The sequence below is a fragment of the Rhinichthys klamathensis genome, unplaced genomic scaffold, assembly GCF_029890125.1.
Source record: "Rhinichthys klamathensis goyatoka isolate OS25496 unplaced genomic scaffold, OSU_Roscu_1.1 h1tg000229l_1, whole genome shotgun sequence".
Taxonomy (NCBI): Eukaryota; Metazoa; Chordata; class Actinopteri; order Cypriniformes; family Leuciscidae; genus Rhinichthys; species Rhinichthys klamathensis.
Window position 1 is genome coordinate 102,693 of NW_026606753.1, and position 16,020 is coordinate 118,712.

At 37.5% G+C, this 16,020-nt stretch overlaps 2 protein-coding genes across 2 annotated transcripts; one reads left to right on the forward strand and one right to left on the reverse strand.

The window, feature by feature from the left end:
- Positions 1 to 618: 618 nt before the first annotated feature.
- Positions 619 to 6,264, reverse strand: rpl9 (ribosomal protein L9). Its single transcript, XM_056265162.1, has 8 exons — positions 6,179 to 6,264; positions 5,665 to 5,711; positions 5,424 to 5,539; positions 2,973 to 3,068; positions 2,672 to 2,804; positions 2,247 to 2,327; positions 1,226 to 1,344; positions 619 to 779 (listed from the first exon to the last, which is right to left on the reverse strand). The coding sequence occupies exons 2-7, from the start codon at positions 5,708 to 5,710 to the stop codon at positions 1,238 to 1,240; spliced, it is 579 nt and encodes a 192-aa protein (XP_056121137.1). The 5' UTR covers position 5,711; positions 6,179 to 6,264; the 3' UTR covers positions 619 to 779; positions 1,226 to 1,237.
- Positions 6,265 to 6,469: 205 nt separating this feature from the next.
- Positions 6,470 to 15,733, forward strand: lias (lipoic acid synthetase). Its single transcript, XM_056265051.1, has 11 exons — positions 6,470 to 6,594; positions 6,872 to 7,044; positions 8,318 to 8,411; positions 9,220 to 9,300; positions 9,425 to 9,581; positions 10,073 to 10,130; positions 10,207 to 10,335; positions 10,774 to 10,919; positions 11,039 to 11,109; positions 13,448 to 13,559; positions 15,213 to 15,733. The coding sequence occupies exons 1-11, from the start codon at positions 6,505 to 6,507 to the stop codon at positions 15,278 to 15,280; spliced, it is 1,179 nt and encodes a 392-aa protein (XP_056121026.1). The 5' UTR covers positions 6,470 to 6,504; the 3' UTR covers positions 15,281 to 15,733.
- The last annotated feature ends 287 nt before the right edge of the window (positions 15,734 to 16,020 follow it).

Genomic DNA, 16,020 nt, shown 5'->3' on the forward strand with positions numbered 1-16,020 from the left:
CTCTAGCTTCTTTATAAATAGCTCCTACTCTTACTAAAAAGAGTCAAAACTTCAGCCCATTCTTAGGTTTTTTACATATGGGCCTTGGTCTGTTTTGACAGACAAAAAAAAAAAAAAAAGTACCTATTGGTTAGATTTGACCCAAAATACTTTAAAAAAATATATATATTTAGGCTCTTTCCCATATTTCATACTAATGGGACTGAATCTCATTGATACACAGGAAAATGCACACCCAGTGATGAACCATTGCAGCATAAAAGGTTCTTCATTTGATATTTATGCAAGTAAAATAAATTGTTTAAAAACATTCCACAGTAATATTGACGCTACTTATGAATTGGAGTTGTTTTTGAACAATTATGACTTTTAAAAATGTAGTAAAATGGTAACAGTTATAGTACCATTGAAAGCTTTAAACATTAATTGATAAGTTACTGATCAGATACAATATAGTTTTAGCTCAAATAAAACAAATAAAAAGTTATGACTAAAGTTATTTATAATAGATAAGATTGCATCAGCCCACATTTTGCTACACACGAACCCCATCACATTCCACAACCGGTCACTGATTTATGATCAAATTGTGCTAACAAAAACACTTGCACAAGTATATGTTGTTGAAAAATGAGAGTTGGTCTTTATTGACAGATTTTACAGACTAATTTAGTCATCTTGCTGTTCCACCACTGTGCCCTTCTCACTAACATAGATCCCATCAAGGAATTTCCGGATGTCCTTCTTTCTCACAGTGGTGGCCTGCTGGATCAGTGCAGCTGATGGGAGATGAAAAAAAAAAGAAGAGACAAAAACAATTGTAAAGACAAACCAGTTTAAATGACAAGGTGGTGCACCCAGGAACTCCCATGTGCTGTAAGAGCTGTACAGAAATCAGTCATGTAACATGCAAACCTAGCCAGTTGTTAAAGCTGTGGACTAAATCGTTTGAAGTATTCTCATGCTTGGATCAATGTGAACGTGCAATAAAGCCCTATAAAAGATGGGGTGAAGTAAAGCTGTTAGGTGTGCAGGAGATGGTTAATTCATTCGAAACATCGCATCATTTGAAATTTGGCACTTTGGCAGAGATGACACATGAAAACTGACAACATAGAGGAGACATTTCAAGGACAAAAAGCAGGAAACCTAGCACAGAAAAGCCAATAGAAAGGCGAGGGACAGCAGCAGCTTCTGTCGCCCTGCGCGGCGGTCTCAGTCTAACCTCTCGTGTTCTCTACGACTCCGACTCCACTACAGTGCCCTTCTCAGAGACGTAAATACCATCCAGGAACTTTCTGATATCCTTATTTTTCACTGTGGTTGCCTGCTGGATGAGGGCCGCTGAAACAAGAAAGGCTGGGGAGGTGAGGCATGCACACACACTAGACTTACATAACCAGTCTCTCTCTCTCTCTCTCTCTCTCACACACACACACACACACACAACCCAATCAGGAACATTCTCTTCAATCACAAAGCAACCAAGGGTTAAGGATGTCAGATGGGGGAAAGGAGGCTAAAATTGTCCAATTCAGAAAAATCTAAACAATACATAAATCAGGACCGGTAGGTAATGACAAATTAACTCTGAGAGGAAACCGGGTTGCTCGGATCTAGCACAGACAGGGTGAGGGAGGGTACAGCTTAGGCTAAGGGTTGCCACAACGAGTCCAGTAAAGGAAGACAAACCATTTGAAATAAATTAGGACAAACAAATGGCAAAGAAAAAAAAGGCTAAGTCACTTTTGATCATTTATTTACTCTTGGATTTAAAATGCTTTAACATCTTAACTAGCATAATAAACAGTGAAATACATGAATGCTTACGCTCGTCACCACCAGGCAATCGCCTGTCTTTATAATATAGTCTTGTAAATGCCATTTAGTTGCATTGCCAGGTTATTGCTTTGCATGTAAACAGGTAATTCAGATTATTTCAATAAACTTAGCATATTGGTGTGCATGTACATACTCAATCACAAAAACAACATCTTTGCGCACAATACTGGGATTACCTAAAACACTGTGACAGAAACCATAGGACCTATTAGTGAATACAAGTTGTCTTTGTTAATTTGAAATAAAATTCAAATTGTACTAATGCTAACAGAATTCATAGACCATTTAATGTGCAAACAGACCATCATGTGGTTTAAAATAATGAAAACCACTCAATGGTTTGAGTGGTTTGCACTCTAGTCATGCTTATATGTTGGCACAGAACATCTTAAAATGATGCTCACCTGAGTTTGACACCAGCTCTATGTCATTACCCTCCAGAACCAGCTCGTCTTTTTGAGCAGCAGACACTGCACATGCCACACCTACCAAAAAACAAAACACCTTAATTCTGTAACCAGGCATGTCTGCAGCAGAATTAAAGGGGTCATCGGATGCAAAATTCACTTTTATATGGTGTTTGCATATAAATGTGTCTTTGCAGTGTGTGGACAACCACCATACAGTGAAAAATCCTTTTTTTTAATCCTCAAAAAGTCTAAACACTCAATCAAGCCGTTTGGAATTTCTGACGATTTCCAAACGGCTCCGCCCACGACCACTGACAGACTGTCCCGTATTAGCATAATTCCGCCCTCAGCCATTTGTATACTGTCCACCAAGGCAGCACTTTATGTGTCTTGTTCAGACGAAAAGCCTTTACACATACCTGTCCTCATGCGAACACGACGGACGTACTTCTCTCCCAAGAAGTTCCTGATCTCCACCAAAGAGCCAGTCTCCTGGATCACCACGTTAATGGGGAAATGGGCATATACAGATCGCATCTTGTATCTGAAGCCCTAGAGAACAAATGAAACATACATTACATCAAATAGTCCATATCTTTCTCTCTTCAATATAACTAGAACGAGATTATAGGGTAGGACACTAAAACAGTCCTTTTAAAGCTGCTTTAGACAATGAGCATATAGAATTGAGTACGAATGTACAAAATCGAGTTTACTTACCAGGGTGACCCCCTTGATCATGTTCTGGACATGACTGCAGATGGTGCGGACTGTGGCCAACTCCTTCCTGTTACCCCACCACTTATCCACACGCAGCTAAAACAAACACAGATCATCCACTATAAGTCCACACACATTAAAAAGGTATGTTTACATGCACGCATTTGTCGAAATGAATCTAATCTGATTTCAGATTCTGATTCACATTTGTTTACGTGTGCATCACATGTATTCAGAACAAAACTTCATTGTCAATGTCACCTGAGCTACTGCAAGCATAATTGACCTATCGGTAAGCCCCTCCCGTTGAACGCAGATGAGCCAATGGCAGTTGAGTATCAGTTGCACGGGACCGGAACTCGAACATCTTTAGGTTTCAGCGCCATAGAGAAACATTGGAACATCCGAAGCTCTTATCAGTTTTATGGTGTTTAAGTAGGGTTGGGTATCGTTTGAATTTTAACGATTCCGATTCCAATTCCGATTCCTTGTTTCGATTCCAGTTCCTAACGATTCTCGATTCCGATTCTTTTAAGAGGCAGGGTCAAAAAAGTTTAGGATATTTTAAATTAGCTAGCTAACCAACGGTCTTTCTGAAGGAAATAGTATGACCTTCTTCATCAATTTTAATTTAACTTTTAACTTTTAACCTTTTACTTTTTATGAACTTTACTATGAATTTCTCACAGGGCTGTTTTCAACTACAATATAAATATCAAATCTATGAACTTGAATATAAATATTATAAATTATGAATATATTTTCACAGGGGTACACTTTCCTCAAGAGAGCTTTATTTTTGAAAACCTCATGAAAGCACATTTACACATGATGTATGATGCTGCAGGTACTTAAACATGTTACTGTGCTTCCACTGATGGGCTAACCTGGTGCAGAATAGCAAATAAACAATAAAAAACAACTTGTAAAACCTTTGTCATCTGGCGAGGAGAGAGCAACCAGCGAAATAACCTGTGCTCTGAACGCCGTTGAGAGCACTTTTGGAACATATCCATGCCTTGGTTTGATGCTGCGTTCGCGTCTGGCGCGAGTGATTTCAATGTTAAGTCAATGCAAAGATGCGTTACGCGCGTAAACAATTTCTGCGGCGCGAATGGGGACAGGCCCGCTTTTCAGTTTGTCTGGTTATATAGACGCGAATACTCCTTTTTTACACACGTCATTTCGCTCTTGACGCGCGAATGGATTCAAAGTGTTCAAGCGTATAGACGCGGTAGGCGCGAATTTGACGCGCTATTCGCGTCTGAAGTGAACGCAGCACAGGACGACTCTCGAATTGCTTCGCTTGGTTATGCCAACACTTCTGGTGGACGCTTCTTCATTGGTGTTCAGCGGTTTCTTCATCCGGTCGGCGGACTGTGAATCGAAACTAGGAATCGAAATTTAAACTTTTGAACGATTCCGGGAAAATCGCAAAGCAAGTCCCGGTTCCAATCGATACTCGATACCCAAGCCTATGTTTAAGCTACAAAAATGGTAAAACAATGTGCCTGAGAGGATAGGCATGGGTATTTATAATATCAATGAAGTGAGAGCAGTAACCTGGTTCCCTAAGGATTCAATCCAATCCCAATGAAGACGGAAACGTTCATTTTCTGGTTGTCATACTCATACTTTGTTACAATTAAAAGTTAGTGAGTCCATGCTAACATACTAACCTAAATAACTTACTGTTCTCACGTCATGTACAGTCTAGGTCAAAAACAGCCATCTGCGATCGTGGCGACCGTAAAATGAGGCTTATCCTGCTTGCATTGTGATCTGCCGTTAATCACTCGCTTCCAAATTAATCTTTACCATATTTATTTTAAAATCTTTTATACATCCCTCCATGGCATATTTAGCCCCACTTGAATGCTCCTCGACGAGAGGTGGTCATTCTGTGTCCAAAATTTATCAAAAACATCTTGGGACAAGGTTTTCACACTGACAGCTGTCATTGTAAGACAGTTAGCAACTCTGTTTGTTAGTCCGAGATAGCAACAGTAACTAAGGGGGCGGGGCTTACAGATAGGTCAATTGTTGTTTTCCCCTTCATGACATATATATAAAAAGTAAGCTGACATGTCAGAAGAACTTTAGCAAATATTTAATATTTGGTCTCCTCAACTGACCATTTCAAGACAAATATACATGTTCAGAAGATGTAAAACAAACATAACCATCACGACACTACATGGTTATTTTTTCCTGTTGATCAGATAACTTCAGCCAGTATAGTATAAACAAAGTAAAGAATAAAACAATTAAAAAGTAATCCAATATAAGATACCATAAAAAAGTGGGCTTAAAGGGAAGATTTAAACACACTACCTCATGCCTAATCTTAGAGGGCAGACAGTGCCATAGTTTTGAGCTAATGAAGAGAGCACCCCATTACCCATTGCTCTTAAAAGAGTTGGCGGTACAGTATGTATCAAGACTGCAAACCTTCTTCTGTTTCTTGCCCAACAGACTGAGCTCCAGGTTAATATGGTTGAATTCCCGGCGGAGAACGCCACGGGGTCCCTTCACTGTAACTGTGCGGCCCTTGAGGGACACCTCGACTGTAAGGAAACAGACACAATTTAGTAAACATGAAGGCATGGAGTGGATAAAGAGAAAACTCTCTAAACCATATACGCGAGAAGTGTGTGAATGGTAAGGACGGGATGCATGATATTTAACATACCGTTGTCGGGGATGTCCACTGTCTGGTTACTGAGAATGGTCTTCATTCTGAAGAAAACGAGCACAAAGCGGTCAGCAAAAGCATATTCTGCCCATCACAAATACCACTTATTAAAACAGAAAAACTAATAGCTAGTACAAACCCGGTGGAACCTATTAGAATTCTAGTCAATTACACCCGGGTGGTACCGTTAACGTGTTTTTGAATTTTAATTCTGTTTTAATGCTACTTGAACATTACTAATGTCATAATGAGACAAACATGGCTTAATATCAATGTGCTTAATGAATGACTTGTAATTGCCTCGGCCTACACGTCTGGCTAACCGATAAACACTAAACAGACATAAGGCGCTTATCAAACAGCATCGGGTTTTCGGCACTAATATAGCCACATATATTTTCATGAACATATAAACAAAGTCTTGAGACACTAAGCAAACCTAACGCATTTGACATTAGTGTAGATGGTACTTGATTAAAATGCACAAGAACAGGATGCGCCATGTTCTTACCTCGCTGATTAAGGGGGAAAGGAAGGAGGAAGAACGTGATGACGTAAATGTAAGCCGTACGTCATGCGTCACAAGCCAGTCTGAAAGGCACGACCAAGCGATTACAGATACTGAAAATCACGTTACTGAAGCAAAACAACTTAGGTTATCAGTAAATATTATTAAATTAAAATTTATAAATATATATTGATGTATTTATTATGCATATGTTAACATTAAAATATATCACAATCACATGTTTGTCAGGTATTTAACGCTCTGGTCTTAATCATAAAGTTAATCGATGTCAGAGCGATTGTTGTCAATGACAGGCTGAATCTAAAGTCATGGCGTTGATCAGCAGAAGTTGTTGTGCTGCGGGTCGATATTCTTCTAATCATCTGTTTTTACCATCAAAATGCTTTGAGGCGTCTAATGTAAGCGATTTCTTCGTTCTGTTTTAGTTTTATGACTGACTGTACAAAAATATAATGTCAAATAGTTAAGTGCTAAGTTACCTGTCGGTGCTCAACCGGTGCAGGCCAGTACAGAACAGGAGTTGCTGCAATATAATAGTATAATGTCCTCTGATTTAATATATTAAAATGTGTTAGTTTTTTATTATTATGCATATTATGCTGAGCTAACTGAACTGTTTGATGATGATATTACTATAAAATTGAGGTCACGCTCGAATCGTGCTTCTGGTCGCAGGTTTACTACTGTAACAGATTGACCACTGCTGCTAACACATCCACAATCACCGAGAGGAAGAAAGACATAAAAGAGGATGGGCTGAACCTCCAGGACTTCATATCAGGAGAACTGTCAGAAAAGAGCACGTGGGAGGAATACAGAGGCAACCTGAAGAGAGAGAAGGGAGAAAGGTAAACGAATGGACACCGCTTTAACATTTTTAATATGGAAATATTGTATATTATCAAAGTGCCATGGCCATCAATACTCCGCCAATACCACCATGATTTTTTTATTTATGACTTCATTCACAGTGATCACTTTGCAAAGGTCACTTAATCAGTGTTGTCCAATTGTGCCTTTAGACATAGATGTTATTTGTTAATAAATGTGATGTGTGTTTTAATTACTGAATGTACACAGACTTTTAATTTTTATATCCTGCCTGGTAAAATGTATGAAATTAACCCTATAAAGCAAGCTTGACATGAAATAGTCAAGAAAAATCAAGAAAAATCTTCTTTTTTTTATGGAACAGTTTACCCTTTAGTTTAGACAAACATTTGAATATGGTGCTTATACCCAAGGAGGGGGAAAAACACCCATTTTATTCAGAGGTCCAAACTGAGCAAAAATATACAACTTGGTGTAGTTGCTGATATTTATATCACCAAAAGTTTTACTGATAGCTTGACATGTATATCAATGAGATCTTTGTAACCGTATAGCAGCCTAGTCTACTTGCATTAAATACTTATAAGTTGTTATTCTATTTCTCCCAATAATATGTCTTAGTAAGAGGATATTTAAATGTTTAGTTTTATGATCAAAGCTCTGTAGTTTTTATTGTGGGTGGAAAAACATATAATGCAATATAATACAATGATGACAGAGATATAGCCTACAAATCAAAAGCCTGATGTATCATATTTGATATTTGATATTTATTTGCTACATTTTAACCTGATTTTCCTAAAAAAAGGATGTATGGATAATGAAGTAAACCTCAGTAGCTTCAGTCCAATAAGAGTTCATTTTAAAATATCACTAACAATATAAAAGGTATTCTTCGGTTTACTTTATAAAATCAGTAAAGATTTCACAGCAAAAATACATGAACCCTGACCTGAAGGGGAACGTTTTTAGAAAATACGAAAAGGCCATTTAAAGTGTAAACTTAACTATTAATCAGAGGACAGAAGGCATATAGTAGATTGTGTGCAACAGGTTCTTTAGCAGATATTATGTTGAAAATTTAGAGGGCCTAGAAATTTGTGTATTAAATATGATGCTTTTAAAGAGTTACAATATAGGCCTAATACTTTTTATGATAGATGGATGGATGGATGGATGGATGGATGGAGACCATCAAACTTACCATCAAAACATTCAAAATTTTGAACATTTACGTATACATGTATAAAGTCCAGTCCATAGGATTTAACCAGTTGTTTATTTTCCCAGGCTAAGGCTACCACCATGGCTAAAGACAGAGATTCCTATAGGAAAGAACTACAACAAACTGAAGAACACACTTAGAGAACTGAACCTACACACAGTGAGTGGCTGAAAACATGCCTGACATTTCAACTCATGACACAATAGTGAAAATTTTACAGTTCAATTAAAGGAATAGTTCTTTCAAACATGAAAATTCATGTTGACATTAATTTAATTTAACTATAACGTCTGTCCTGGATCAACAACAAGAGAAGTTTTCAGTACAATGAAAGTGGAAGAGAACCAGGGGCTGTCAAGCTACAAAAAGAATAAAAATGCACCATAAAGCATAAAAGTAGTCCATCCAAGCACTATATACATTACCATTTAAAAGTTTGGGGACATATTTTTTTTAAAGGTGAAGTATGAAGTTTCTGTGACACTAGCTGAATTACAAAAACAAAGCATATTTTCAAACAACCTTGCAAACGGCTCTTTCACGCATCGCACCTTCCCAAACTGACATTAATGGAGATTGTACATCACAGTCATAGCTCTTGGATGCTTGTGAAGGCATGTCTCAACAGGTAAAAGTAAGCTACTTTCAATTGAAGGACTAACATAGTAGGAATACTTTTAGCTGAGTTGCTATGTGTCATGAGTAAGCAATTGAGTTGACTAACACTGTCTAGAGAGAACATGAGCGTCTCGCTTATAATCAAACCATCCAACGAATTTTTACCATATTTTTGATCAAATAAATGTAGCCTTGGTGACCATGAGACTTCTTTCAAAAACATTCAAATTGTATTGACCTCAAACTTTTGAAAGGTAGTGTATATAGCTATATTCATGGCTTGGCTTCGCTAACGAAGATTTAGGAAGGATTTTGGTACGTGAAATAAACACTGTTTCTTTGGTTACAGGTCTGCGAGGAGGCCCGTTGTCCAAACATTGGGGAATGCTGGGGGGGAGGAGAGTATGCCACTGCCACAGCAACTATTATGGTGAGTCTGAAAAACACCTACAAACATACAAGGATAATATCTCTATGTAATGGTCTTTCAAACAGTATTTCTTCCCTAACAGAGGAATTTTGATTCTGCTTGATTTCCCTTACTCGTTCCATAGTTAATGGGGGACACATGCACACGTGGCTGTAGGTTTTGTTCCGTTAAAACGGCGAGACGTCCTCCACCTCTTGACCCTGATGAGCCATATAACACAGCTAAAGCCATTGCTGCATGGGGACTGGACTATGTAGTCCTCACATCAGTGGACAGAGATGGTGAGGAAACATAAAAACATCAATAAACCAAAGTTAAACACTCTGTAAAATGCCTTCACCGACATTTTCCTTTCTTGTTGACCTATTTGCTTTTGGAACAAGGTCATCTTGATTGTTTTGAAATAGCCAGTTTAGCTTTAGTTATGTCATAGCGATGATCCATGGTTTGCTATTTACTAGTCAGTTGCAAGTTATATTTGTTGGAGGGGCATTCTCCTCTGTCTAGAAAGCATTTGATTGGAAGAAAATCTGTGTAGTGCCAGGATGAGTCATTAATATTTTTGGTCGTTTTCCTAAAAGCGGAAGACCCGTTCTTATTTTTTTTAAATGTGTATATCTGTTAAAAAAATAATTATGTGCATGGCATATATAAGCGAATAGACATGGACCAAGAAAAACATAATTGTAATTTTGTTTTCATGGGTCTTTAACATTTTCCATTGTATTGTAATGTTTCCTTATCCGTACAATATTTTTATTATGCTGGACAGACATTCCTGATGGTGGAGCTGAACATTTAGCAAAGACCGTCTCCAGCCTTAAAGAAAGGTACAGAGAATACTCTGTATATTTTAGAATCAGCTCATTCATTCGTTTCTCTCATACATGATCTTTTCTCTCTAAGGAACCCTAAAATCCTGGTAGAGTGTTTGACTCCTGATTTCCGTGGTGATCTGGCAGCAGTGGAGAAAATTGCGTTGTCTGGGCTTGATGTTTATGCTCACAATATAGAGACAGTTAGAGAACTACAGAGGTTGGTGCATCTTGTCCGCTGTCATGTCTGTTACATTTTTCTTATACGTGTGTGTGTGTGTTTTTTAAAGAATTCTTTTTAATGCAGTTTGTGAAGTCAAGAAATACAGACAGCTTTAACAAAGTGTTGTTTAATATGATAAAGTTCTGTGCATTTTTATTTTTAAGCAAACAATATTTATTATAAAAATATTCATAAAATATTGAAATGTTTCCAAATAATAATTGTACATATTTTATTTTTATTTATTTATTTTGTAAAACAAATTCTGTTGTTTTTTGTAGTATATACAGTCACCACCAGATGGCAGAAATATCTAGTCTATCTTATCAAGTGAATTCATAACAGTAGTTCTCATTCTTTATGATTCTCACTGCTGTTCAAAGCTTGGAGATTTCATTGCAGATCTCACTTTCACCTTTGATCTTTGACCCTAAGGCATGTGCGTGACCCCCGTGCAAACCTTGACCAATCACTGAGTGTTTTACGACATGCTAAAAAAGCGAAATCCAGTGTGCTCACAAAGACTTCCATCATGTTGGGTCTCGGAGAGACAGATGCACAGATACATGCTGTTCTTAAGGGTAATGTCCCGTGACCTACACTAAATCATACCAGAGTTTCACATGTATTCTATGTTTATAATAGGAGGCAAATATAATATTCATTTATTGGCATATGAGAGTTCTTTGTCTTCTTGCAGAATTGAGGGACTCTGGAGTTGACTGTCTAACACTGGGCCAGTACATGCAGCCAACCAAACGCCATCTCAAGGTACAACAACAATACATAATATTAAAGGGGTGATATAATGCCCTTTTCATAATGATTAAAATAAGTCTCTGATGTCCCCAGAGTGTGTATGTGAAGGTCTAGCTCAAAATACCCCACAGATATTTTTATATAGCATGTTAAAATTGTCACTTTTTGAGGGTGAGCAAAAATGCACCGTTTTTGTGTCTGTCCCTTTAAAGGATAATTCCGGTATTTAACACTTTGAGTCTATTTTTTTGTTTGTTTTGGATGAACTAGAGTGGTGGACTTAGAAATTTTGACGATGGGTCCTGTCTCGACTTTTTTAATATTTTAGAATCGCCTCTGAGCGCTTCAGAGTGGATGTCTATGGGCATGCTCAAACATGTCCTTAAAACAACCCTTAACGTTCGTTTTCAAAACTGTGCAACTCACCGAGTGATTAGTGGTGTTCGTTGATGATTAAAAACAAATATATCGGCGCAATGTATGCTTTCAATCCGTGTTATTTGCTATAGTGGAACTATTTTTTCAGATACCTCACAACCGCGTATAAACTTCCGCTCGATATTTGAGTCTGAAGCGTTAGCACACTCCCGGCCACTTGATGGCGACAACCACTTTGCCGCAGTTGCTCAGCTCACGCTAGCCTTCTGAGAGACGGAGAACCGAGTAAAAAGACTACAACCAAATGTAAACAGACCCCTTTCCTTTCCGGTAGCGCAGTAATATCAACGAGCACTGAGTCCTCCAGCAGACATCAATGCGATTTTAAAAAATGGCAAATAAAACACGACAGAAACTGTATTTCGCTACGCTACTTGTTTTGGAACATCAACGAACACCACTAACCACTCGGTGAGTTGCACAGTTTTGAAAACGAACGTTAAGGGTTGTTTTAAGGACATGTTTGAGCATGCCCATAGACATCCACTCTGAAGCGCTCAGAGGCGATTCTAAAATATTAAAAAAGTCGAGACAGGACCCATCGTCAACATTTCTGTGTCCACCACTCTAGTTCATCCAAAACAAACTAGAAAATAGACTCAAGGTGTTAAATACCGGAATTATCCTTTAAATGCAAATGAGCTGCTGGTCCCAGCACAGGGGGCGGAGCTTCAACAGCTCATGTCCTTTTACCTCACGCACGCACTGAAAATATTAATGTTTATGTTCAAACCGGAGTCAGACAATAATGGAGAGACTCAAGAAGTGACAACGTAGAAGCAACAGGACATTTCTGAATGGTTAGTTGATGAGTTTATGTAGCTGATGTGTAGTTATCTTCTAGTCATTGATTAGCATATTCTGTCTTGATAATCTATAAATCGCTTTCCTGGGGTGGCGTTCATGCAAATCTTAGGGTTGGTGATGTCACTAACCCGGGAGGAAGCTTGTGTAGTCCGTACCAGCCGTTTGTTGTAGTCCTTAAAAACTGATTTCTTTAAAAGCAAATATCTCCCTTTGCTTTGAACTTTGAGCGTTGTAACTTTGCAGATGTTGTTTATGCTCAAACAGCAACATTACACACTAACTAAAGTTAGAAAAGGGAAATCATAATCAACCGCCCCTTTAAAACAACCAAGCTGTCTTAAGGCCAGTTCACACCAAGAATGATAACTGTAGCTATAACTATATTAGCACCCACACAAACTCACAATATATTTCTGTTTATTATAAGCACGCTCTGCAGTTATGTCATCTCGTCTGTCGCTTTAAATGCTTTAGCTCAGCATGATGGGTTCTTCTGATTGGCTGTCAATGTTTTTATCAGTCATCAGCTAGGATATCATTTCTCTGTTCTGTTATCATTATAGTTGTGGTGTGCGGACTCTGCTATTCTTTTACATTTAGAATGATTTTTACAACTTTTATAGTTATTATCGTCCTTTGGTGTGAACGGGCCTTTAGATGGCACACCCACAGTCTGTTCACTGACCATCTGATACATACAGTGGCATATGCTAGCTGACATCACCAGTTCCAGTGTGATCGGCTGGTTTTGTGCAAATTTCAGGAATAAATTAGCGAACTTGTCCATAGTCTATTTTTAAAGTGTAGCAATGTATGAAGCACATCTCACCTAGAAGTCACCTTTAAACCAAGCAGCTTTCTATTGATCAATGCGGTGAATCCATGTGACCAACTTAAACCTTTTTTTTCCCCTCACACGAAAAAGTGGATTCCTATTGCAATGACTAGATTTCACCTATAAAAATTTGCAGAACAATGTTAATATATGACTGTACCTTAAGTAATCTATTATAGATAACCCGCCCCTAAATGGCCACATTTCCAGTTTTATACATCAATTACAACCTTCTTGAACACATCATTCTAACAGTGTGTCTGATTGAAGGTGGAAGAATATGTTACTCCTGAGAAGTTTGCTCACTGGGAGAAGGTTGGCCAGGAGATGGGCTTTGTCTACACAGCCAGTGGGCCACTTGTGCGCTCCTCTTACAAAGCAGGTAACCTGAGTGCATGTTTAAATTTATAAAGATTTATATAATACCTAGTGTAGATAACGCTATTCATTAGCAGTACCATTTTTCTCAATCTCTATGTTTCCATCCAAAGTTTTGAATTTAACTTTTGCGCAAAATAAAGCACCATTTCCACCCTATGGGTCTCGTTCATGAAACACGAGCAGAATGAATTTTTGTGTAAATCGTGTGTAAAGTGGTTCTGTCGTAAATTTTCGGATTCATTAAAATGTTCGTATTTTCCAAATGTTAGTTGGTACGAAAGAAATCTACACCTGCTCCCAGCCACGCGTAAATAGTGCGCTTAACACCCGAACGTTTTGCTCATTAATAAGGCTGCATTTTAATTCACCTTAATCGGGTACATATTTACACAGCATTTTGAAAAAATATTATATATAGTAATTACATACAGTTTTTCTTATTATGAGAGCCAGTAATAGCATCTGCGATGGTGGTCCTTCTCCAGTTTGAATACTATTTTTCCGAAGTGAACTAATTCGTTTTTTGCTCTCAAGCTTAATGTCGAACCATTTTCTTCTCACTTCTGGGAATGTTCGATTAACAGATGAAACTCCATTAACTGCATCTGTAATATGCTGCCAAGCTTCCTTTTTTTTTAGGACCCGATACGCCACTATGTACGCTTGAAAATAAAATGTGGCGTTTTGAATGAACTTCTGATAATAAAACTTAAATTTCTGCATCTGAGATTTTTTTTTTTTCATTCGCATTCATGTCATAATATGATGCCCATATAAGGTTGTCAGTCGGATTTAATGGGCGGGATTTATGGTAATTGAGAATGAACGTGCACGCGCATCCCATTTACGAGTGATGGGAATTCATTAACACACACACACATTTCACTATCACATCTGACGTTTACTAAGTATTTGTGAATCAGGAGATGAGTTTTCAGGAAGGTCTCTTATATTCACATATAATAATACTTGCATGTTTACTCGTATATTTACGAATGTTTCATGAATGAGACCCTATGTGTTTAAAAGAACAAAATCTTCACTTCCTGGAAAATTGCAGCAAAATATCTGTAATTTTTTTTTTTGAATTTGCTGCAATCGGGAAGCAACCGTGGCTCGTGTTATTTTACGTTCGGATGCAGATGCCTCTGGTGTTTGGGAAAGCAATCATGTGAGATCATTATACTCTGGGAGGTCATTATATTCAACCATTTTGACAGACTTTGGCTCATTTCAGAATGACCAAACCAACATTTGAGATGCTGTGCCATGAAATTGGTCAGCTGGTTAGTCCAATTATATAATCACATACGTTTTTTGTTGCACATCGAGGGATTTATTAGGTATATTTTTCCGTCTTAGTTTATGCGCATGTCTTATTATCGTCTTAAAAAAAATCATCCGCATGATTTGAGTACTCAAGTTTTTATGTGCATTGTTAGAATTTATGCGCATCTTGTCGTTTCCATTCAGCATTTAATCTACTTTTAAATAGATCAGTTCTTTTACAACAAGATGGTGTAGTTTTGACCATCAGGGCAGCCAAACATTGACTCCCATGTTTCAACTATCATGAAGCTCACACACTTGCATATACTGTTACATTATTTGTTTAAATGCACCGTCTCATGGTTTTTACTTATATATTTCTTAGGCGAGTTCTTTTTGAAGAATCTGCTGGAAAAGAGAAAGACTGAAGACACCACAGCAGCAGCAGAGTAAAACTGCTGACCATCACCTGTCTGTCCTTTCTCTTTCCCTACAGTATAAACACTATTAAAGGGACAGTTCACCCAAAAATAAAAATTCTGTAATCATTTACTCATCCAGGTATCATTTATTTTTAGCCATACAGGTTTGGAACAACACAAGTTAGCGAGTAAATGTAAATTTTCATTTTGGGGTGAACTATTCCTTCAAGTATACATATAAACACAGTAAAGTATACATATACACAATAAAATTGTTGCAATAACATTCTTTAAATGAACATATTTGATTGTTTTAGAAATGGATTAACGATCTGTATATTGTGCATCATCTAAGTAATATAAATAGAATATGTTAAATTTAAACTTGTGAAAATACATGTCAATTGTGCATTTTCTTGTTTTAGCCATGGTTGTCTTCCATATTTTAAGTCTTTGAAATGAATAGATGACAGTGCTTCTTTGATTGGTCCATATTTATTTAAGAAATCAGTTCTCTGCAATCATTGTACATGACAATTACAAACCTGTACAGTAAGAGATGATTTTATAAAAGCTACAGATGTGACTCTACAATAATTAATACACAGTGCAGGTCCAACAATATATATCAAAAGATTAATAAATGATTAATAACTGGGTGACACAAACAGCTATTTGACGGTGTACTCGCATGCCAAATTTAAGGCAAATGTTTTACACTGTGTCCCACATGGTCCTAATATCAAAATTACCATCCCTCAGACATCGCTC

Excerpts from the sequence above, each read along its gene's own strand:
- rpl9 (XM_056265162.1), bottom strand. The coding sequence starts at position 5,710 with ATGAAGACCATTCTCAGTAACCAGACAGTGGACATCCCCGACAACG. Across the intron at positions 3,069-5,423 it reads TGGGCAAGAAACAGAAGAAG|CTGCGTGTGGATAAGTGGTG; the intron begins GTTTGCAGTCTT and ends TGTTTGTTTTAG. Across the intron at positions 2,328-2,671 it reads TCGTGTTCGCATGAGGACAG|GTGTGGCATGTGCAGTGTCT; the intron begins GTATGTGTAAAG and ends GTTTTTTGGTAG.
- lias (XM_056265051.1), top strand. The coding sequence starts at position 6,505 with ATGGCGTTGATCAGCAGAAGTTGTTGTGCTGCGGGTCGATATTCTTCT. Across the intron at positions 10,131-10,206 it reads GTCTCCAGCCTTAAAGAAAG|GAACCCTAAAATCCTGGTAG; the intron begins GTACAGAGAATA and ends TTTCTCTCTAAG. Across the intron at positions 11,110-13,447 it reads CAACCAAACGCCATCTCAAG|GTGGAAGAATATGTTACTCC; the intron begins GTACAACAACAA and ends GTCTGATTGAAG.